We start from the raw sequence: 23352 nt of genomic DNA, 5'->3' as shown, positions 1-23352 counted from the left end.
CAGCCATCCAATCTGGCGAACTCAGGACATCGAATCTGTGCAGCTCATTTCTAAGGTTTGGAGTTTTACAGCCTTCACCGCCTCTGCCAGCTCCAAACCTCCAAGATTCTACCATCTTCGATCTCAAGTTCTTCAATTGTCCGAGGCCTGAGCAACCTAATGTCCATCCCCAATCTCCTCTCTGGACATCCAACCTGACCAGCTCAAGCAATACTACAGCCTCTAGACCTTGATTATCTTCAAGGCTAGAATTGAGATATTTAGATATAAACCATCACATGATCATGTTGAACCTCCTATTGAGCAAGCTAAAATTCACACTGAATGACCTTAAGCTTTGCGCAGTTTGTACTTTGAATCACATTGAGCTGAGCTTGAACTGGCTCATTTATATGCAAGCAGAACTTGACTTGGGTCTTCTAAGCACTCAACCAAGCTCAAGGTTAGCCTAGAGACAATTCTTGGCTTGGGTCTTTTAAGCTTGATTTGAACTCGAGCTGAGCTCGAGATTGGCCTAGAGAATTTTGAGCATGGAACAAGCTAGGTTGAGCTCACTCATGTTCAGCTTGTTTACACCACTAACTGTAAGTTTCTAACAGTTGCTAGGTTACCCAAAATGAGTTTGAGTGTATCGGTGTTGATTTGCATGGAGCACATGCAGAAAATTAATTTCATGGCAGCAGCTTGTGAACCATAAAAGGAGTATCCCAATCAACATCCTGGTTACCTTGTCCAAATACATGCTCAAAGGAACACAAAATCTAATTTTTTGAAATCCATTCCTAGATTCTGTTTTACAACTTTGTGTACCCTTCTCTCTCTCTCTTCTTTTTTTTTAATAATTTTCTTTCTTTCTTTTTTTTTTGTTTTGATGGAAGCGCATCCTTTCCTAATCCAATGGATAGGTGTACTTTGCATTCAATCATGTTCACAACTCCTTCCTTATGCTCTCTTCCTTCATCAATCATGAATATTTTTGCTTCTGGTAAACATCTCAAATTTAGCATATTGAAGACGGACTAGTTTTTGGTCAATCAAGGATCTTCAAGAGACAAATTCTTGTTGAATTGCAAGATTAGCATTCAGTTTCATAAGTTCTGTTTGTTCAGGTACTTCAGCAAAGTAATGTGGCATCCACACATTACATCAAGATTCATAAAACTATTATTAATTAGAATATCAGGGTGTTTCTCTGTCTGCAACTGTGTATGCACGTGGTAGGTGTAGAGACAGCAATCTACCAACAGGTTGCATAGTTTATTTTGTTATGCATACAAGTTGCTGCATGGTATAAAATTACAAGCTATGACAGAAGTATATTTTGGGATACATAATGCAGAACAAATCTGATTGTACAACAAGCAAATGTCTACTTAACTAGATGCTGCAGAAATCATATCAGCCAGTCCACCAGTCATCCTCTCAGCCTTCTCTCCACGCTCGCCTGAGGATCGAGGGGTTGGGGGTAAGCAAATAAGATGGGCAAATCAATTCTAAGAATTCAGTACAATATTGAATAGAAACAAAGTGCAGAAGACCACCCATGAGCTAGATTCTATCAACACTGATGTTAGATGGGACCACAGGATAAGCTTTTTTCTAGCATCTTGAAAATGAATACATCATTTACAAAAATAGCAAAACAAACAAATACAAAAGAAAGTGAAATAAGATCCCACAACAACCTTTCGCATTACCATAATATCATATCTAGTTTAGTGCAGGCAAAGGATAGAAAAGGACCAATATCAATTATATGTAACAAGAATACCCCATAAAAAAAGTGCAACACTTTTTTCCCAGATAAGATAAAAAAAAAACATCGCCCTTACCTGTGCGAACTCTTATAACATCCGAAACAGGCACCACTGCAAAAAGTAAAACCTCATCAGTGATCCATACCAGAGCCAGCAAATTCAATGCATGCAATTTAACACGTGAGATAAATATCAATATTACAATTTATAAGACTAGATGTCATGATATCTCTTTACCATTTCAGGATAGTAAAGAATAAGAACATTCATTAGGCAGAAATAACAAAAAATTATCATAATCAAAGGCTAACAAAAATTAATCGGTTACAGCATTTTTCATAATTATTTCATGGAGATGAACAATGAAGGGGCAAAGACCATTCACATGGACTGTGAGCATTCAGAACAGGATCAACAAATAGTAATAACAGGTGGATAAAGGTTGAACAACTTTAAAAAGAAAAATCAAGATGGGTAGGGTTAGATTGTTTTCTCCTAACAAAAATCCACAGTACTTAGCAAAGTTACAAAAGCAAATTGAAGAAAGTCATGCACCGGATGGACTCCAAAACCAAAAAAAGGAAACAGGAGCCCATTTTTGCATGTCACTCAACATTTTCTAAAAAAGAAAAAGGAAAAAAAAAAAGAGGATGGAGTGTCCATAGTTCATTTTTATTAGCAGCTTAAACAAACCCAGGCACTCAACAAGACAGGTGAAGTGCAGAAAGAGTCGGGAGCCATAAGAGTGCCCAAAACCAGGCCCCAAAAAAACAAGAGCACTACGATCTATAAGTTGGAAAAAAAAAACCCAATTCAATGTAGAAATTCAGACACTAAAGGAGACAGTAGAAACTATTGTAACAGGATAGCTTATGCCATCAGAATCCAGGGAACTACAGTTTGCAGCCAAATCTATATAAATCTACTGACCCTACAAAGCATCCATGTCATCCCCCAACTGTCATCCCCCAACCATGATGAGACAAAGAAGTAGATGTTATTTAGGACTGCTGAGCGAGAAGATTTTGTTTGTGAATAATAGGCATTACTCTCCCCCCAATAGCAGAGAACAGAAAAAGCAAAATGACAGGTCCCATTTCTTAATTTTCTTCTCTCACCACTTCATCCATAATGATTTGAGAGAACCCAGCGATCCCTTCACCTTGAACATATGCTTGAGATGAAGCCATGACCCCTTGACAAAAGAGCATCCCAAAAACAGATGATTGGCACTCTCAACATAGAAAACATAAATAATGGAAAGAGTTGCCAATCTGACTCCTTAGATTTTAAAAATAATAGTAGAACTAGTAAATACCAATTGAACAAAAAGAAAGTGGACAACTGGCAAACTAATAATGATAGCTAAATTTAGAAAAATCCCTCATAAGCAAAGATAGAATACAGTTGAATTATTTATCTAAATGCCAAAATAGCACCAAATTTGCACTTCTCACCGCTTGTGTTCAAATCGTATGTGCATGTAACATAAACATAATCATAAACACTGTAGTGTAGAACATTCAAACTAACTTAAAAATTCCCGAACACAACAGAGATAACTGAGGGACAACTAAATGATAGAAAATTCAGCACTCCGCAATTGTGGATGACAACAAAACTAAACAACATATATGACAAATTAAAAAAATGTAGTAGGCTTTTCCACATTTTTGTTGGATTATCTCTATAATATAAACATTTAGAGCCAAAACTTCATTTCAACAAAAGAACATCCAAGAAACAAAGTTCTTACAGAAAATCTTTCCATCACCAATTTCTCCAGTTCTTGCTTCCTCAATTATTTTCTCAATTACAGCTTCAACCTAAGTGAGAATCATGTGCAAAAGTATCATTGGTAATTAGATGAAGGACATAAAATAGAAATGACAAAAAAGCAGAACACAGACAAAGTAGAACACATACAATATTAGGGGGGCAAAAAAAAATCTAACTTCAAAAAAGTGAAAGAAATTTTCATCCACCAGCAGATAAAATCAGCAGATAGTATGGATAACAGAAATTCCCTCTATCTAATTCATATTACCATATCTTTTATTTAGAATTTTGGTATTATAGAGATCAGCATGCTGATATTTCTAATTGAAATCATGGTTGATTAATTTGAATATTACTACCAGCACATGGATGGTCTGGTCATTTAAATCCACCATCTTCATTTGTTAAATGGAGGCTTAGATAAATTAAAACATATACTTGAAAGGTCTCAATGCTTCCGCCTCTTTTCCTTTTCCGACACATGGCATATGTTGCTTTGAAAAAGTAGTAATAAATAACAACCTCTGCAAATAATTGGAAGATGTACCAAATGAGGTATTTGATGCCTTTGTTAAGCATTGATTGTTTTCAATAAATAATTGCAAATTTGTTTCTTTCCTTTGTCAAACCTGTACATGAGAGAGAGAGGTTATACCTGGTCCTTGCATACCACTATCTCCATTTTAACTTTAGTTACAAATTTGTCTTCTGAAAATTCAGATCCTGCAATTTTACAAAGAATAAACATCAGGTATTAGTAACCAGCAAACTATGGTCAACAATGGAATGGAAAACTTATGTATACTCCTTACCAATCTGGAAGACCATGTTGATATGTTTTCTGCATGTGTTTCTGTAATTACTAATTAACCTTCCTTCACTACATGGATAATGCTTTATAATGAACAAACAAGCCGTCTAGACATATCTATTGATTTTTTGCTTTCACGGTTGAACTGGAGTAATGATATGTTTATATGCTTTGACAGCACAGATATGTACTTAACAAGGAGAAAGTGCTGAGACTTAAAGAAAGAGGATGGCTAAGTATAAAGTACAGTCTTACTGTCAGACTGTTCTGGATTAATTTGGAACCAAATCAATAGGAGATTTTGCTCATTAGATCTAATATATAATATACAATATTCCTCAACTAGCTGTAAGAAATTAGCATTGCAATAAGGTTTGCGAAAATTACATTTTAGAACTTATTTCTTCTAGGTTCATTCTGGCTCCCTTTTTGGAAAATATTAGCATGTTGTTGCATATAAAGATATCTACTAACAATTCACATAAACAGGTGCGAAAGAGGAAAAATTTGATTCTGTCAGTACAACAATCTTCTGGTTAATAATCATATGTTCAACAATCTTCTGTCAGGACAACTAGGTATTTTATGATCCTGATTCCTGAGGTAGCATAAAGCTGCTGCAAACTATAGACTGAAGATTTCGATACACTTATCCCAGAGTATGTTCTTCTGAGGCATAGCCAGTGGCTTTAATGAAGCAAGTGTGGACCAACCGAAACTTTATTAGTTAAAAAAAATGAAGTGCTGTTTGCTGATCAACTTCTAAGATTCAAAAGATGAAGATTCTGATAGCCAGGACCAAAAGGGTAGAGTTACCAAAATCATTTATCAAGCTATCATTGGTAATTCTCATATCAAATGTCCGGCAAAGGTATCTGGAGTTTAGGAGATAACCCAAATAATTAGTGGAATTTTTCATGCACAGGCACAATTTAGACAAGGCTGACCCATGTTTTTCATTTTACAAGGAAACCTGACCATCGAGAAGTTTATTGCCTTCTGCCTATCGATTTCAGCCTAGGGTCAGTCCACAATCTTTGAACATTAACAATTGTTACTTGGAATATACTTGGATCTTGCTGGTGGATAATAGTGACAGAGAACATGGAGTTCTTTCTTCAGTAATCCATCAATAATGTTCCAGGTTGCTGCTTATTACCCCAAAAGGAAAGGGAGAGATGAAAAGAAAGATAAAGAAGATAAATTCAACAGAATATGAAGATAGGTTGATGGAAAAAAATGGAATCTTCCTTGTGGGATTTGTTCCTCTCATACTGATGTTTAAAGCAAGTTTTGCTCTGTGTTGCACCATATATAAGGGAAGAAGATTTTGGCCATCACTCATGTCATGTATGACGCATCCTAGTCAGATGATGTATATATGGTGTTTTCTATATGTAGACTTAATGATTTAATCCCTCTTGTCGAACTGTTTTGGACATATAACAAAATGATCAGGTGACTGGATGATAGGATTGTCAATAAGAAAACGAGCATGTTTAGTGAATCATACCACATAAATGTTGTACATGTTCACACAATTTGGTGACAAAAAATGGCAGCCATGCAGAAATATAACTAGATCAACTTGTCTAAACCAATAAGACAAACCAAGAGTGTGCCTGTCATCAAAACACTCTGTCGCAATAGAATGCAATCAATTGAGTTCAACAACAACATGAATTATGGCAATTATAAGTGAGATCTTACCACCATGCCTCTCAGTCGAGCCGCCCTGCGCCCCAAAGCCTCGAACATCAGAAACCGTCACCCCACGAATACCCATTTTCAGCAAGCCCTAATTGTCCACACAATAATGTCACTAATTCATCAAATAAAGCTAACACCAACCTCCCACAAAACCACAAATCCAAGCATGCAAGTCCCAGAATCAAACATAAGTACTATTTCCATCTCACCGATGAAACATGCGGGACTCGCCATGGCCTTCACTTCCAAATTCACCAGCGCAAAGAGCAATTTTTAAGGGAAATTAAGAGGAAAAACCATTAAATTCCACTCAGTCTATCCTCAGGATTGGATTTTTTTTTTTGAATACATGTGAAGAATTTAACCAGACGGAAACCAAGAAAATCACAAGATAGGCAAGAAAAACGCACCTCAGAATCGCTTCTACTTTGTAGAACTTCGAATCCGGAATGTAATCTACACCGAACAAGAATAAAAGAAGTATCGATCTAAAGTTCGGCTCAAATCGATCAAAACCAAGGTCAAGGTGCGATTTTTACAAAGAAGAACCGATCCTGAGGCGTACCTGGGGTGTTCTGAGCTCTGATCACCGGAACGAGAGGGGGATTCCCTCCGCCTCGAAGCCTTCCGCTCGCGTGCGAAGCTCTCGATGTGGGGAAGGGACGCTTGGGGCTGGGAAAGGGTAGAAGGGGCTCCGTGAGAGGGGGATGGAAGGGGTTGATAGCTCTCGGCCGGGCCGTGGAGAGGGCCGTTGCCATGCCTTCGAGCTCACCCGCGCCCTGTGTCTCCCCTGACGTCTTGGAATGGAACCGGACTCTGGAAATAAATAAATATTTTTTATTTAAAATTAATAAAAAATTAAAAAAATTAAATTTTTAAAAATAAAAAATTAAAATTTAGATTTTTGTTTAATTTTTTTTAATTTATTTTTTTTTTTTCAGAATGAATAAATTAAATAATTTTAAAATTTATTAAAATTTATTTTGTGACTCAGATATCCAAAGATCAACTACCATCAATTTTGGTTTCAAAAAAATATATATTTTATATAACCTTTCGTATAGGTGTTACTTAAAAAATTTCAAAATCCATAACAGCAGATAGTCATAAATTGTGTCCAACTAGCTTCAACAAATTTTGACAAGATAAATTTAATTCAAAATAATTTATAATTTATTTAAATTATATTTTAAATTATAAATCATTTTGAATTATAAACTATCTTATCAAAATTTGTTGAAGTCAGTTGGACACAATTTATGACTATCTGCCGTTATGGATTCTGAAAATTTTTTAAATCAGAAAACTAGTATTTATATAGAGGTTATATAAAATATATTTTTTTTAAAATCAAATTTAACGATATTTGATTTTTGAATATTAATAAATTATAAAATAATTTTTAATAAATTTTAAAATCAATTTATTCGTTCTAAAAGTTTTAAAAATTTTATATTTAAAAAAAATTTAAACTAAAATTTAAATTTTGACTTCTTATTCTTAAAAATTTTAATTTTTTTGATATTTTTTTGATTCCAAATAAAAATATTTATTTATTTATTTATTTTTATATTTTAAAATTAATAAAAAATAAAATAAATAAAAATATTAAAAATTAATAATTAATAAATAATAATATATTGATAAATAATAAATAATAAATCGATAATAAATAAAATATAACATATCAAAAATCATATCACCTACAATACAAACAAACAAGCAATCAAACATCACAGTAAATTATAATAATAAATTAAATCTAAATATCTAATCATTTATCCACATAATCAATAAATTTTTAATATAATAAATAATATAAATTTAAATTATAATTTTGATTTTTATTTTAATTTTTAATTTTTTTAATTTTTAATCGAATCGGAAATTAAAATTTTTTTAATAAAAATTAAAAATCAAATCAAATCGTATCTTGATTTCGATTTAATTTTTTGATTCGATTTAGATTGATTTTTTTTTTTTAAATCAAATTATGAACGGTCCTATCATGAGCTGGTAAATCATCTTTGAGATCAGAAAGTAAATCTCATGTGGGTCGTGACTAAAGTCTCAAAAAAAAAAAAATTTCGAAACTACTGCTCGAATTTTTTAAGATAAAAAAATTTACGCAACCGTATTTGTCAAAAAATAAGTTGGGAGAGAACTCAAAACTGACCATACCATGATCGTCCTACCCATATATTGACCACTTGGATTAGCAGAGTGGGAAGGGAAGCCCGGTCTCAGGTAAACGCTTAAGCCGGCAGTTCTGCCGATTTTAATAGGTCTCAGGGACGGTTCCCTGGTGGGTTGGCGACTTGGCGGCTCCGACACTCTCCCCACAAAGATGGCCGAGACGACGACGGGAGTCGCAAAAGAAGAATTCGTGTACAGGGTGAGCACGGCCGAGGAATGGGAGGAGCTCCAGAAGACCGGCTCGACGCTTGGCGGAGATCTCGACCGCAGGACTGGTTGCATTCACCTCAGCGACCTTCGCCAGGTACCAGAAACCCAAATCCCATCAAAACCCTCGAGAAAATTTGATCAAAATCGATCGGTTCTTTGGTTTTGCTTTTTAAGCCACCAGGTGATGCAAAGTTGCCATCTTTCTGCAGGTAAAGATGGTTCTGAACAACTTTTATCAAGGAAGGAAGGATCTTTACTTGCTCCAAGTCGATGCGGCGAAGGTAATTTTTTTCATGTACCAAATAACTCATTTACCTGGGAGTTAGGATTTTGCTATCTAAATCTTATCTTGTTAAGGTTCATTCAGGATTTTCTCTAATGGGATAGTTGGATCCTGTCCTTCATAGTTTGAAATCTGATAAGACTCGAACGGAAGAGAAAGAAAGATGACAGGGAATCATTTTTTTAGTAATGTAAGTAGAAAATCCGATATATGTTCCCAATGTCAGACAAAGATAGGCCATGAGAAATGTGCATGAATAACTGTGCTGTTGACAAGATAAAATAATAAATGGGTGCAGATATGCTGTTCGACATTTGTACTAAATACTAGACATGGTTTAAGTGTCGTTTTTGTATTTGAAAACTGAGCTTCGTGGGTATTAATAAACTGGAATTCAACTAGGGGATGAATAAAGGACTGGAAGATCAAGTTGGTTGTACAACTGGTTACCGTTTGGTATATCATGCAGCACTTAATATTGGTGATGGTTTTGGTATGAGTACCTTTGTTGCTTCTCTAGTTTCGTATTTTGCAGTTTACTTTGATGATATGGGCCTTCGGTAGGTTTCATGGTTTCCACGAAGGATGTGGAACTGGAAAAAATAAAGATGATTAAGGAACAGCTTATTTCTTAGGGGTGGAATGTTAATGGACAGGGATGGGGATCAGAATACATTCATTTAGGTAGATCCAAAATAAATGCATAATAACCGTACTTGGAACGTTACTAGAGTGATAGTCTCACCCTGCTTATCGTATAACTTCACTACTATCATGGTTTCCGTCACAAACATTATTAGCACACAACTAAATATCAAATACTTTCAAAGGTGAAGAGTAGGAAGATTGCGGTATTAGTTCAACAACTCACCGGACATTGGTAGTCTTAAGGATAATCTCTCTCTCTCTCTCTCTCTCTCTCTCTCTCTCTCTCTAAGATGAAATGGAAAGGAAAGGCCAGCAAGGGAATCTGCTTTTGATTGTTAATGTATCTCTGTGACTAGAAAAAGATGTGCTATTCATAACGTTGAATACTTAGCAAACATCTGAGCGCTTGCATATTGGATGAGCATTTCAATACCTAAAAATGTTGCTCTAGATTGTTACAACAAAATTGTACAATAGTTCAATTTGCAAAAGACTAGATGCTGGATGTGCTGTATAGATTGCACATTCATAGTTCTCCAAATGGCAGGTTCTGTTAGCTTATAGGTTGCATTATTAGGAGAAGCTTGCATATTGGATAAGAATTTCAATACCTAAAAATGTTGCTCTAGATTGTTACAACAAAATTGTACAATAGTTCAATTTGCAAAAGACTAGATGCTGGATGTGCTGTATAGATTGCACATTCATAGTTCTCCAAATGGCAGGTTCTGTTAGCTTATAGGTTGCATTATTAGGAGAAGCTTGCATATTGGATGAGCATTTCAATACCTAAAAATGTTGCTCTAGATTGTTACAACAAAATTGTACAATAGTTCTATTTGCAAAAGACTAGATGCTGGATGTGCTGTATGGATTGCACATTCATAGTTCTCCAAATGGCAGGTTCTGTTAGCTTATAGGTTGCATTATTAGGAGAATTCACTGCCAAGATCATGGCATTCATATGAATAGGGGCTCTAGCTATCATATCTTGTGATGGTGAAGAAGGTTTTGTGCAGGTCAGGTGACTTCACATTGACCATACTACTATGACTTAGCTCGCTGGTATATGTTGGCTGTATGGATTGCATTATCATCTGTTAAATTTTGGATACTTTCAATGCCATCATAAAATTATTTAAGTCAATTTTGAAAAATAGAGGATCTTTAAGTGAAACCTAGAACATGATTGCAGGAAGAGGGCCCTACCTTGTCGGTTTCACAATTTAAGTTCACACAACTAGGGGGGATGACCTTGCTTGAGATATGGGAAAATCCTTGACAAGCAAGACAAGTATAGACAACTCTGCTACTGCATTCGTCTCCGAGGCAAAGATTATAATACAAAGAACCAAATTAGAGCTACGTTATTAGAATAGAATTAGACCAATATTTTTGATATTCATATCACATTATGGATACTAGGAATTCTATAGAGGAGTGCTACTTTCGAAGTGGAAAGGGACAGACCCTGCATAAGTGGTTTAACATGGATACCTTGTAGGATCTTTGTCATGCCCATGCTTTACATTGAATCTTTTGTGGACTTAATGGAACAAACTCATATTTTGTTTGTTATTTATTTGCTGTTTAGTTTTTCATAGTGGTCCATCTTGTGTCAGTTAAGGACAAAGCTTTGGATGTTTTGATTATTGATGATATTCTTAAAATATGTATTTTTAGTTACATGGAAATTTAATAACCAATTTGTGAAACATGATCCTAAATTTGCTTATGCTTCTTGCTCCACTCGATATACTTTGTAATGGGTGTCTATGAAGTTGCAAAGTTGATTCCATTCAATAGTAGCTATCACCCTAAGCTGCATGGCAGATTGAGATGCCTAACAGGAGTTCTTTAGTTAGTTATTTTGTTGGTAGACTAGTCACAGCACCCAATTTAGTGTTTCTGCAAGGAGAATTTATATTCAAGTTTGATTTTCTTGCTCCACGTGATAGAGATGGCTGTGTGCACCACTTAAAATACAATTGTAACATCACCTTAAAATAGATGGTAGACTAGTCAGAGCATTGAAGATAGTGTTTCTGCATTGATTTGTTATGCTACTGTGAGATCACTATTTGAGATATCCCATCTGCTCATCACCATGCCCAGTAACATACTTTATTTTGTGCCTTGTTATGGAATATCTTCTTGGAAATATTCCAGTTTGTACACCAAGCATGGAAAGAGATTTAATGAGAAAGGGTATCAAGAGTTAAGACATGGAAACCTTTGATTTTGATGATTGATAAGGGTTTCAAGGAGAAAGTGAAGTTATATTGTTTCCATGGAAAGAGCATTAACGATAGAGCATGCTTCATACAAGGAGTTATCATAGAGCAGTTGTGGTTTCGTTCTCAGCTGGACATTGGCATTAGAAGGGTTGATGATTACATGTTGGTTTCCCAGTTAGTTTTGCATGCATTAAAGTAATAAAAAATTCTGTCTATAATTAATGGCATTTCCTGAACGCATCTAATTTGTTCATTGATGTGTCATAGTTTGCTATTTGTGCTAGAGATATGCATGTAATTTCTGATCCTGTGTGTTGTACCTACTACCCGATAACATCTCTGATCACCTAGGAGGTGGCATGGTACTGAAAGAAAAGTAGATTATTTTCGTCATCAGATTTTTTCTGTTCTTAGTGAATGCTATAAATTACTGATTGAAAATTGAAGTACATATTAAATGTCTTACTACAAGAAACACCTGGCACTTAATGATTTTCCTATATATAAATCTTCAACCCTGCTAAGATCCTCATAGAGACACTATATGCCATCACATTCCCAAGGGTAATGAGCTTAGAAAATGATGGTTTCTTTGACAAAAAATTTCAATAGCTATTTCTATCCCTTTGTCCTGTTAAATTCATTGAATGTATGTAGTTTCCATGTTCATACATCTGCTGCTGGCAGCTCCTTCCTTGTTTCACATCCTTCTTTGAGCAAGAAACCAGTAATCGATGCCAAGACTGATGATTAGAGACTAAATCAGATAGGCCTGCAGTCTTGTAATATATTGTTTGCTAGCTAAGGCTGCATTTGGATGCCGAATGGATATCCAAGTGATTGATAGATTTAACCATTAGCAATCACCCCCAAATCAGCTAACCACCAGTTAAAATTATCCACTATTTGGTTGATATTTCTAGGGTTAATGGGATAAGTTGTGGAAAAATTAAGAGAGAGAAGATAAAGCTCCAGTGATTTAACTTTATTTCACCTTCCCCCATGAAATAAAGTTAACCAGGTTAAATTGCTTTTGCAGATGTTGGCCAAATAAACTTAATGAATGCTTTTTGGCATGTGTTTAGTTGGTCAAATGGATAACCGCTCGTAACTAGCAGATAACCAGCAATGAAATACACTCTAAATTGACCGGCAAGATTTTATTGTTCTTAATTGAAGTGCTTCAGCATTGTACAATTTATTCGCTCATCCTCATATCTATGAATGTAATGTTTATAGGCGCTTATCACATTCTAAATAAATTTACAGCTTGGGGAAGGCTTAATTTATGAAGCGGTTGACGAATCCAACTCCTTTCCACATTTCTATGGGCCATCTCGGAGTTTTGCCCTCTCTCACTCGATGTTGTCACAAGGGCAGAGAAATTGGAACTGGTGAATGAACAATTCAACTGTAGTCTACTTGATCAAGCATAAAGTTGATTCTGCTTCCTCAGTTCAATGGCTCTCATGAAAATGGGCATCGAGCCTGTTGTTCAAAAGCTCTATTAGTCACCATAAGTTCGACACTAAATAATTGTTTGTATTCAAAGTACTTTTTACATTGACAGACAAATATAAAAATATCCATTGGTGCCTTAGCCTATAATTTAGGATGCTTTGCATAGTGAAAATGCTGTGTTTAGCTGAAAGTATTAGCCCAAAATACTATTTGATTTCTAAAACCAGTTCTGTGTCTGTTCTTTTGTTAAGTAGGCTGCGAGCTGCTTGCTATGGTTGTTAACAGAATAGCTCGTATGCTATTGTGTTAATAACAATAGCAAACGAGCACCACCATGGAAGCATATTGTCAGTGATCTGTTTCTTGAATTGACTACAAATAATTTATACAGAAATAACATTTATAATCAATAAGAAATGATGGATAATTTTTTGATTAACTTAGAGAAAAATTTTCACCAACGGCACTTTTCGAGGTGTCATTTTCATCGACATTCTCTTTTAACTTTCTGCCCCTATATCTTCTTGTTCTCACAAGTGGATGGGCACAGTATCTTAACAAACTTGGCATGAGCCCGCAAATAGATAACTCCTCTCCCCTCTTGGTGGCAAATTATATCCGATACCATATGTACCAATATGATTATGTACTACACAAGCAGCTTGTGTCCTTCTATGAGCCAAAATTACCAAAACGATGAATAGGGCCTATGGGAAGGATACAAAGGATTGGTATGGTGCATAAGGTGTAGGTTATAATTTCTCATCTTTAGTTCCACCTGCAAACAACTAATCTTGTCAGAGGGACCGCATTGGGCGCTAAAAGAAGAGGGAGGATGGGAAAAAAAATGTCATAATGGGTGCTGTTGGGTCATGGGTTAAAAGATCGAATGGTTCGGATGGTTGGCTTATATCTTCGTATATGCATACGTGAGGTATTGTCCGTTTTGGCTCTGATCATTTTTGGATTTAGTAGGTCTATGTTCGTTTGGAGTCTCACAGTTTTGTCTTTTAAAAAATATCTCACATGGGAGAGAAGGTTCAAATCTATATAAATCATACTCCTTGACTCACACGTTGACTCACAACCGATTTGAGATAAAGATGTCCTCCCCCCACAACAGGTGCTACTATAGAAGCTCTAGAGAAAGGACCAGGCATCTCTTTTAAGTAAATTACAGTTGATCTTCCACCACAGTATCTTGGAATAATTGCAAATGATGGACTCATTACCCTCCTTCTAAGGAATAACATCTAAAAAGGCCATCCAAATAATCTTTCCATACAGGCAGTTCAAGGGGAATGCAATAACAATCAATGATGGAGGAGAGCAATGCAAGCTTTGGATATCCCAGATTGACAGATTGCAGGCCTTTGCTTAGAAAGCTTCTTTATCGTGGTGGGAACATCACAAATGCTCTTTTAGTTTTTAGTTTATTTATCTGTAATCTATATTATTTCTCTGAGTACACATATATCAACACATATGTGCATCAATAATGAAGACCACCTCCCCTACTGCCCTTCCTCTGGCCAAGTACAGGCGTAAACTAGATTAACATTGTCTTTTCCAAGTCTTTAAGTTTAGGGGCTGCAAGCCAAGCAGTTCATGAACAATTGCGTTGCTAACACTCTGAATCAAGCTGCTTTCTTCACTAAACAAGTTAAACTCATCAGACATCATTTAGAGCTCAACTCATGAATGAGTGGATCTTGTATAATCTTGGTTTTGGAAGGGAAAAAAAAAAAAACAGAAACTAAGAATCGACTCACTAACAGGCTTGTTAGAACTCATCTAATTAACAATTAACCAAAGCTTAAACAAACAGATCGAGCCTAAGTGGCTTGGTAGTTTTCCACCCATAAATGAGGTCGCTAACAAAATTCCATCAGATATGTTGCTGAAGGCCATTGTAGGCTAGCAACGAGCGAATGTGTGGCAAGATCAGTAGGCCACGTATCATAGGTTATACCAGTTAGGTGGCCTAGGAGTAATCGTTGTATTCTTGTAAAATGTTTTGGGAGCACATATTCATTGGCTTGAAGAAGATTCTATTGTGGAGGTAATCCACCAACCGGAACTACCCCTTTCCTTGGGGTATGCCTAGGCCAACTCGATGGGTCTTAAAGGGACAACTCCGAATACAGACATCAAGCTGGGGCCTCAATCCTGTGCTGGCCTCAGATAGTTAGCTCATTTATTTATGTAAAAAAATTTATGATGGATATCACGAATAACAATCTTGATCTGAAGGTTAGTGGGCAGAATTTCGTCCCAACAAACTACCAAATCATGGCCTAAAGGACAAGGACTAATAGTCTACAGATTTTGACTAACCACCTACTACTTCACCTCCATATAGAGAGGTATGAAGGAGATCCTCAGGTAAGCAAGCTCAACGAGAAAGAAGAAGAACATGGCACTCCACTCTCTCTCACTCTTTCTTTTCCTACTATTCTCAAGCTTCGGCTAACTTAAGCATCGATGGGTCCCCCACCGAAAAGTCTCCGATGAGTGTGACTTCTGATGAATATTTAATTTAGGATGCTAGAGGCACTAAATATTATAATCATTAATATTATTTTATTAAGAATTTAATACTATCTAGTATATTTTGCAGGTAATTGGGAGTTTAGATTCATACGATTCAATTTGGACTCAAATTGGTTCAGATTTGAGTGAACCAAACAATCAGCTCTTATTTCAGTGTGAACACAACTTAAAGATCAAGGGTCAAGAAGCAACTCTCCAATCAAAAGTCCAGATCAAAAAATAAATGGAACTAAGTGTGAACACGACTTATTGATCAATGGAGGAAATCAATATGAAAATCCAAGGATTCTTATTCACACTCCCATATCTCTTTTCATGAAACCCTAGCCTCCTCACTCTATAAATAGAACCCCAAGTCTCCCTCTTTTTCAATTAAGCCAACGCCTAAGTTCTCTTCAAGCTTCTCTCTTTCTCTCTCCCTCTTCCTTTCTTCATAAGTCTAGGGGAGGTACTAACCCTAGCACAACATATTCCTCCATAGATCCTTTTCCACATCCCATCAAATCTAGGAGAGGTTCTAATCCTAGTGCCGCTACCCTTTCTCTGTTACATATCTGTTCCATCAACTTTCTTCCTTAGAGTTCCTGTACCAAGCCTTCCAGCCATCCTGTCGCTGTCTGCACGGAGGAAGACGTAAGATTCAAGGAGACACACCACCATCGGATGCAGCAAAAAGAACAACTTGTTTAGTTGTCTTGTATCATAATTTTATTTTTTTCTTTATGTATGCTTCTTTATTAGATTAATGAAAAGTAATTTTATTTTTCATGCTTCTTTCTTAATTTTTTTATAATTTATTATTTTTTTTATATTTTCAAAACAATCAACTAAGATCCTGCGGATACGATCCTGACTCATCCTATCTACATAGTAGTGAGTATGGTTAATTTTGGTGTGCTACGATACGCATCAAATTTTGGCGCCGTTGCCAGAGATTTTGACGCGATTGCTTCGAAAAAAAAATTCAAAATTAAAAAAAAATCTATAAAAAAAATATTTTACTACTTTCTAGATTTTTATTTCTTACTTTAGGTTGCTTGATTGTCTTTTATGTATTCTTTTTCAAAATTTCTATCTCATATTACTCTTCGTATATGGTAGATTTACTATTTTATATTTCGATTTCTTTATTTGCATGCATAGAAATATTTTCTACTTTCTATAACCTAGCAATTTCTACAATCTATAGATTAGAATAATTTACTTTTTATATAATTAGTGATTTTTACTTTATAAGTAGATTAGATTCTTAGCCTTTTATTTGGATTACGTAGTTACCTTTTATTCTTAACTGTGAGATTACCTTATTTGCATAGTTAAGTAGTTACCTTATTTATTATTACCTATTATTCCTAGTGATTTACTGCTTTCTATAGCTTAGAATAATTTATTACCTAAAAATAGATTTGATTTATTACTTTATTTGTAGAATACCTACTTGCCTTTTAATCTTAGTATGATTTATTTTTCATTTAGTTAAATTCACTTGATCTTCTAATATCTAATTAACCTAATTTAAAAACTTACTTTTTATTTCTTCTTGCTAAAAGATAACATAATATAAAAGGAATACAACGATAATATATAATACTGACTAATATAAATAAATAATTAAATTTTAAAATCATTTAACTTTTTGGACATCTTTTCTTTTGCATTGCATATTTTCATAAAAAAAAAAAATATTAAGGGCAAAACCCTAATCAACATAAGGTGAAGATTTCATCACCCTTCTTGATCCATAAATCACCACCTTACAATTACATTGACCTAAACTTCTAATTTAAAATCAATTAGACATTGACCCTTAGGGATCCTCGAGCTCAGTAGGACAAAGAATCCTAAAAGTTAGATCAGGTTCAGGTTAGTCAGTTTAACTGGTGTCTAGAAAAGTAATTCAGAGATTACGTTCTAAAGGAAGATGGTTTATTAATTGGTTCCGTCCGCTAATCTAGCCAACACAATTGGTGTCTAAGGAAAGCAACAGGGGACCCCCACCAACCTTACACTTACCTGGTCAGTTGAGCGGCTAGTCCGCTACTTGGAGTGCTTGAAGGTGATCTTGACAGTTAGGAGCTGTCTAGATCTAGGATAATCCATAGATAGGATTGATTGAACCACTTGATTGTTGACTAAAAATATAAAATCTAATTAATTCTTCTCTATCTTCTTAGCATTAGAACTCTTTAGGTTCTTCCTTAGAATTCTTTTCCCTCCTCCTACTCTCTTCTACTCTTTCAAAAAAAAAAAACTTGTTGAAATTAAAACTCGGTGAGATCTTTTGGGTGCATGCTAGGACGCCGATCATTACAACCTAATTTACACCCATTAGACCTAGAGCTAGAAAAAATGATTCGAATAAATCAAATCAAAACCATGGATCCAAAACAAGAGACTAACCCACCACGATAATTGAGAGAGTATTTTACTCCCTTATCTTACACTTATTCGTCATGTATCCAGCCTCCTCCTATGAAGGCGGCACAATACGAAATCAAGTCCAGCATTATTCAAATGCTTTCATCATTCTATGGACTGACGAATGAGGATCCGTATAAATATTTAGACGAATTTTTTGAGATATGCTCCACAGTAAAAATCCAAAACTTCTTCGATCATGCCCTCTGGTTGAAACTGTTCCCTTTTTCACTTAAGGACAAAGTCAAATATTGGTTAACCTCCCTAGATTCCATAATCATTTCAACTTGGGACCATCTTTAGAGAGAATTCCTCAAGAAATACTTTTCAATTGGAAAAACGAATCAAATTAGAAAAGCCATCACTAGTTTTTCCTAATTGGATGGTGAACTTTTTCATGAGACATGGAAAAGGTTAAGAGATCTTATTCGTAAATGCCCCACCACGCTGTTCCCAAATGAAACTTGTTCAGTATTTCTATGATGGTCTATCGGAGAAATACCGACAAATGATCGATGCATCGTGTGGTGGGACATTCATGCTAAAGAGTGAGGACGAGGCTTGGCAGCTCTTTGAAAACTTAGTGAAAACTCCCTACATCACATATCTGCCACCTCTAGAGAATAACCCATATCTCAACAGAAAAGAGGTGAATCTATCAGATTGGAAATGTTATGGATATCCACAGTAAGGTAGATGAGTTGTCCCAAAAATTAGACCGTCTTCTGAATACCGAAACTCTTTGATTCTACCTAATCCAGTGTAAGATGTTTGTGCATTGTGTGTAAGCCCGACTCATTTTGTTAGTGAATGTCCAACTGCAACTCAATTTTCTGAATTTGTGCATAAGCAGGTCCAGCAAGCTCAAGCCCAACAAGCTCGTAGATCAGGAAATAATCCATATTCGAACACTTATAACCCCGGCTGGAGAAACCACCCAAATTTTTTTGGAGATCACAGCCAGTGGTTGGCCCTGCTGTACTAGACCAAATTATCAGGACCCCGATAGGAATGTCACCTTACCGACTCATTTTTGAAAAAATCTGCCATCTGTCGGTAGAGCTAGAATACCGCGCATTTTGGACCATAAAGCAATTCAATTTCGACATGAAAAATGCAAGTAGTAATAGGAGACTACAATTGAATAATTAGAAGAGCTACATAATGAAGCATATGAGAGTTCACAAATTTATAAGGCTCGAATTAAGGCTTATCATGATAAATACATTTCACAAAAAATTTCGAACCTAATCAAAAAGTGTGGCTTTATAATTCAAGGTTGCGACTATTCCCTGAAAAACTCTATTCATGTTAGGATGGACCATATGTCGTAACTCAGGTGTTCCCTCATGGAGCAATTGAAATCAAAGATCCTAAACAGAGAAACACCTTCAAAGTAAATGGCCAATGATTGAAACATTATATGGATGAAATTAGAGATGGCAAGCAAGTTGACTCAATTGAATTACAGGATCCAGTTTAAAATGAACTTTGGCTTGGTCTGGCTGAAAACCTTAAACTTAGCGCTTGTTGGGAAGCAACCCAATATTTTATTTTTCAGCTATCCAGTTTTTTTTATTTTATAGAAATTTTTGAAAAGGAAATTAACCAAGTTAGGGGGAGCACCATGATCAATGGAGTCAAGAACATACTAGCCCAGCAATGAATGACATCTTAATCAACATTACACACATCGAACTCAAGTGGTGTTTTTCTTTGTTACACTCTATTTTTGCTTTGTTATGATTCTCTTCTTCCATTGGGGACAATAAAAATTAAATTGGAAGGGAGAATAACTAATTAAGTCCTCGAGTATGATCAGAAATAATTAATTTTATATATCTAAATTTTATCTCAATTTGAAGTTAACTAGGTACTCTAATCAATAAATGATTAACGGTCTAGATAATTTTAGAGATATCAAAAAAAAATTATTAAGGATATCTAATTAATGGAAGAATTTAGACTAGACTAAATTTTAAAGTGATTATAAACCATTTTCCCACCATCTCAATGAAGAATCTGCTTTATGGGGTATGGGTGAAAAGATCGAGATATGCACAAAAAAAAAAAGAATAAGGGGACTAAATTGTAAGAAGACAATAAACCCTACTCACATCAAGTTTGAGGACTTAAAGAGTAGAGTGGAAAGTCGATGAAAGAAAATCCCTAAAACTTTTATGGCTAATACTCAACCATTAGTTAGATCGAATTGATAATCCAATGAAGTACCTCTTTAATGATCTAGCCGGATATCAACTATAGTTAGGAATGTCTAGGATAACTTTTAATTCAAAGACAATTTGGTGTACAATGCTAATGTATCTATTTTACTCGAGGACGAGTAAAGTTCAAATTGAGAGGTGTGATGAATACTTAATTTAGGATGCTAGAGATACTAAATATTGTAATCATTAATATTATTTTATTAAAAATTTAATGCTATCTAGTCTATTTTGCAGGTAATTAAAAATTTGAATTCATACAATTCAATTTGGACTCAAATTGGTTCAGATTTGAGTGAACCAAGCAATCAGCTCTTATTTCAGTGTGAACGCAACTTAAAGATCAAGGTCAAGAAGCAACCTCTCTATCAAAGGCTCAGATTAAAAGATAAATGAAACTAAGTATGAATACATTTATTGATCAACGGAGGAAATTAATATGAAGATCCAAGGATCCTTATTCACACTCCCATCTCTCTTTTCATGAAACCCTAGCTTCCTCACTCTATAAATAGAACCCAAGGCCTCCCTCTTTCAAGCCAACGCCTAAGTTCTCTTCAAGCTACTCTCTTTCTCTCTCCCTCTTCCTCTTCTTCATAAGTCTAGGGGAGGTACTAACCCTAGCACAACATATTCCTCCATAAATCCCTTTTCCACATCCCATCAAATCTAGGAGAGGTTCTAATCCTAGTGCCGCTATCTTTCTCTGTTACATATCTGCTTCCATCAATCTTTCTTATTGAAGTTTCTGTACCAAGCCTTCTAGCCATCCTGTCGCTGTCTGCATGGAGGAAGATGAAGGATTCAAGGAGACACATCCACCATCGGGTGCAGCAAGAAGATCAATTTGGTTTAGTTGTCTTGTATCGCAATTTTATTTTTTTCTTTATGTATGCTTCTTTATTAAATTAATAAAAGTAATTTTATTTTTTATATTTTTTTTTAATTTTTTTATAATTTATTTTTTTTTATATTTTAAAATAATTAACTAAGATCCCTGCGGATACGATTCTGACTCACCCTATCTACATAGTAGGGAGTAGGGTTAATTTTAGTATGCTACGACGCGCATCAACTTCTCTTGCAGGTTTCTTCTAGCATCTTGGTTCCCATACAACGTCCGTCTTCAGTCACGTCAACTTTGAGTCGAAGACTTTAGCAATAGATTAGCACTAGAGAAAGAGCAAGATCTATTTCAAAAGAAAAAAGAGTATGATGCGGATGAGAATGCTCAACTCCATGTCTCCCACTGGCAATCCATTCATCGAAGTCAAAGCAACACCGCCTAAGGGTTCATCAGGATGTAACCTCCTGTCATGATCGACCACTACTGTTCAACACCTTGGCACACCAAATGTAGGTGCTGACTAGTGCCGTGCAGCAGCTCCAGCAAGTGATGGAGCAACAACAGCGCATGGAACCGAGTCTTTAAGCGGCTCATTCCCATCGCAGTCGGTGATCTCTTTTCCACGGTGCGATATCTACCGTGGGCGACACTCTCATCATTCCCCTGCTCCTATGCCCTAGTCCTCCTCCTGTTAGAGCTTGAGGGAAGAGGCTCAGTCGAGGAGCTCTTTCTTCACTGAAGATTCGACCCCAAGTTACTCTCCCAAGCTCGAAAGATCATAACGGGAGGAGGAGCTCGAGAAGAAGGTCTGAGACATTGAGTACCATCTCGGTGAGATATCTAGAGCAAAGCCCATTGGGCGACGATATCCTTGACTTCGACTCTTACCCTCTCTTTTCTCAGGCAATCATAAGTGAACTAATTCTGAGTTGGTTCAAAATACCTCAGATAGAGTCATATGATGGCTCCTCGAACCCTCTCAATCACCTGAAGAGTTACAGGACCTTCATGATACTATATGATGCCTTGGAAATCGGCATGGGCATGGTACTCAGGGCTTTGATCGAAGTCAATCTACTCGTTCGAGCAACTCGACAAGTTGTCCATTGCTCACTTCAGCAATAATCAAGCTCAGCTGAAGAATTTCGATAATCTCTTCTCCATCCAGCAAGAGGATGAGTTGTTGCATTGCTACTTCACGTATTTCAATGCCACCACCCTCGAGATGCACAATCTCAATGAGTCAATGGTGACGTTGTGCTCAAACAAGGACTCCGAAAAGAATGTCTTATCTTCTCCCTCGACAAAAGCTTCTCGAAGGACTATGCTAACATACTGGCCCGAGCTTGAAAGTATGCTCAGATGGAAGAAACCCAGCAACGCAAAAGTAGGCAGAGAGAAAGAAGACTTCTAACAAAAAGTGAGGTCGAGAGGATCCTCGCCCGATCCGAGTGGAGGTAGAATTTTCCCAACCACCAAAGAGTCATAGGTCGAGGAGCCTACCTCGATGATTTAATAGCTACACCCCTCTGTCCGCTCGTTGATCCCAGATATTGATGGAGATCGAGGGCAAGGAGTACCTCCGACGGTCTGAGCCCATGAAGGCTCCTTCAGACAAGAGAAGGTGCTGATGCTTCCATCATGACCATGGTCACGATATCGAGAAGTGTCTCCAGCTCAAGGATGAGATGGAGATCCTAATCTGGAAAGGCTACCTTGGCAAGTATGTTTGGAAGCAGTAGAACCAAGCACCCAAAGAGCCGCTGTAGCACCAACTCGATAAGAAAAATAATAGCAACCGACCTATGGCTGGTATCATCAATGTGATCTCTGGCCTCATTGGGGGCAGGAGAGTAGAGAGCTAGATTGCGAGGGTGAAGAAGCATGAAAATATGGGACATTATTTCTTTTTCACATGATGATCTCCATGGGGTACAAACCCCTCATGATGACACTATCATTGTGTCAATGACGATAGTGAACTATAATGTAAAAAAGATTTAGTTGTTAATAAAATTCAATCGATGTCTTGTTTATGGTGCCTTTCAAAAAATGACATTGCCTATTGGCTAACTAAAAAAGATCAACACTTCAATGGTTGGATTCTCTGAAGACTCCATGACGGCGGAGGGAGGGGCAACCCTTCGAATAACTACCAAACAGGAATCTCGGAGTAGGACCATACAACTGACCTTCCTAGTTGTTCGAGTTCCCTCC

General features: G+C 36.2%; 2 protein-coding genes across 3 annotated transcripts; one reads left to right on the top strand and one right to left on the bottom strand.

Moving 5' to 3' along the window:
- Nucleotides 1-1141: 1141 nt before the first annotated feature.
- LOC105044965 (nitrogen regulatory protein P-II homolog) lies at nt 1142-6868 on the bottom strand. 2 transcript variants are annotated; one of them, XM_010923085.4, is made up of 9 exons: nt 6623-6868; nt 6468-6513; nt 6267-6294; nt 6058-6145; nt 4192-4259; nt 3514-3583; nt 1833-1868; nt 1542-1606; nt 1142-1444 (listed from the first exon to the last, which is right to left on the bottom strand). In XM_010923085.4, the coding sequence occupies exons 1-9, from the start codon at nt 6813-6815 to the stop codon at nt 1415-1417; spliced, it is 624 nt and encodes a 207-aa protein (XP_010921387.1). In that variant the 5' UTR covers nt 6816-6868; the 3' UTR covers nt 1142-1414. The 2 variants fall into 2 exon arrangements, with proteins under 2 accessions (XP_010921387.1, XP_010921388.1); XM_010923086.3 differs by lacking the exon at nt 1542-1606.
- A 1385-nt stretch (nt 6869-8253) lies between these two features.
- LOC109505336 (uncharacterized) lies at nt 8254-13239 on the top strand. Its single transcript, XM_073257599.1, is given in 4 exon segments — nt 8254-8557; nt 8673-8744; nt 12901-12976; nt 12979-13239. Coding segments are annotated over 4 exon segments (390 nt in total). The 5' UTR covers nt 8254-8404; the 3' UTR covers nt 13068-13239.
- Nucleotides 13240-23352: the final 10113 nt, after the last annotated feature.

Source organism: Elaeis guineensis, chromosome 5, assembly GCF_000442705.2.
Source record: "Elaeis guineensis isolate ETL-2024a chromosome 5, EG11, whole genome shotgun sequence".
NCBI classification, from domain to species: domain Eukaryota; kingdom Viridiplantae; phylum Streptophyta; class Magnoliopsida; order Arecales; family Arecaceae; genus Elaeis; species Elaeis guineensis.
This window is presented reverse-complemented; position numbering and strand designations above follow the sequence as displayed.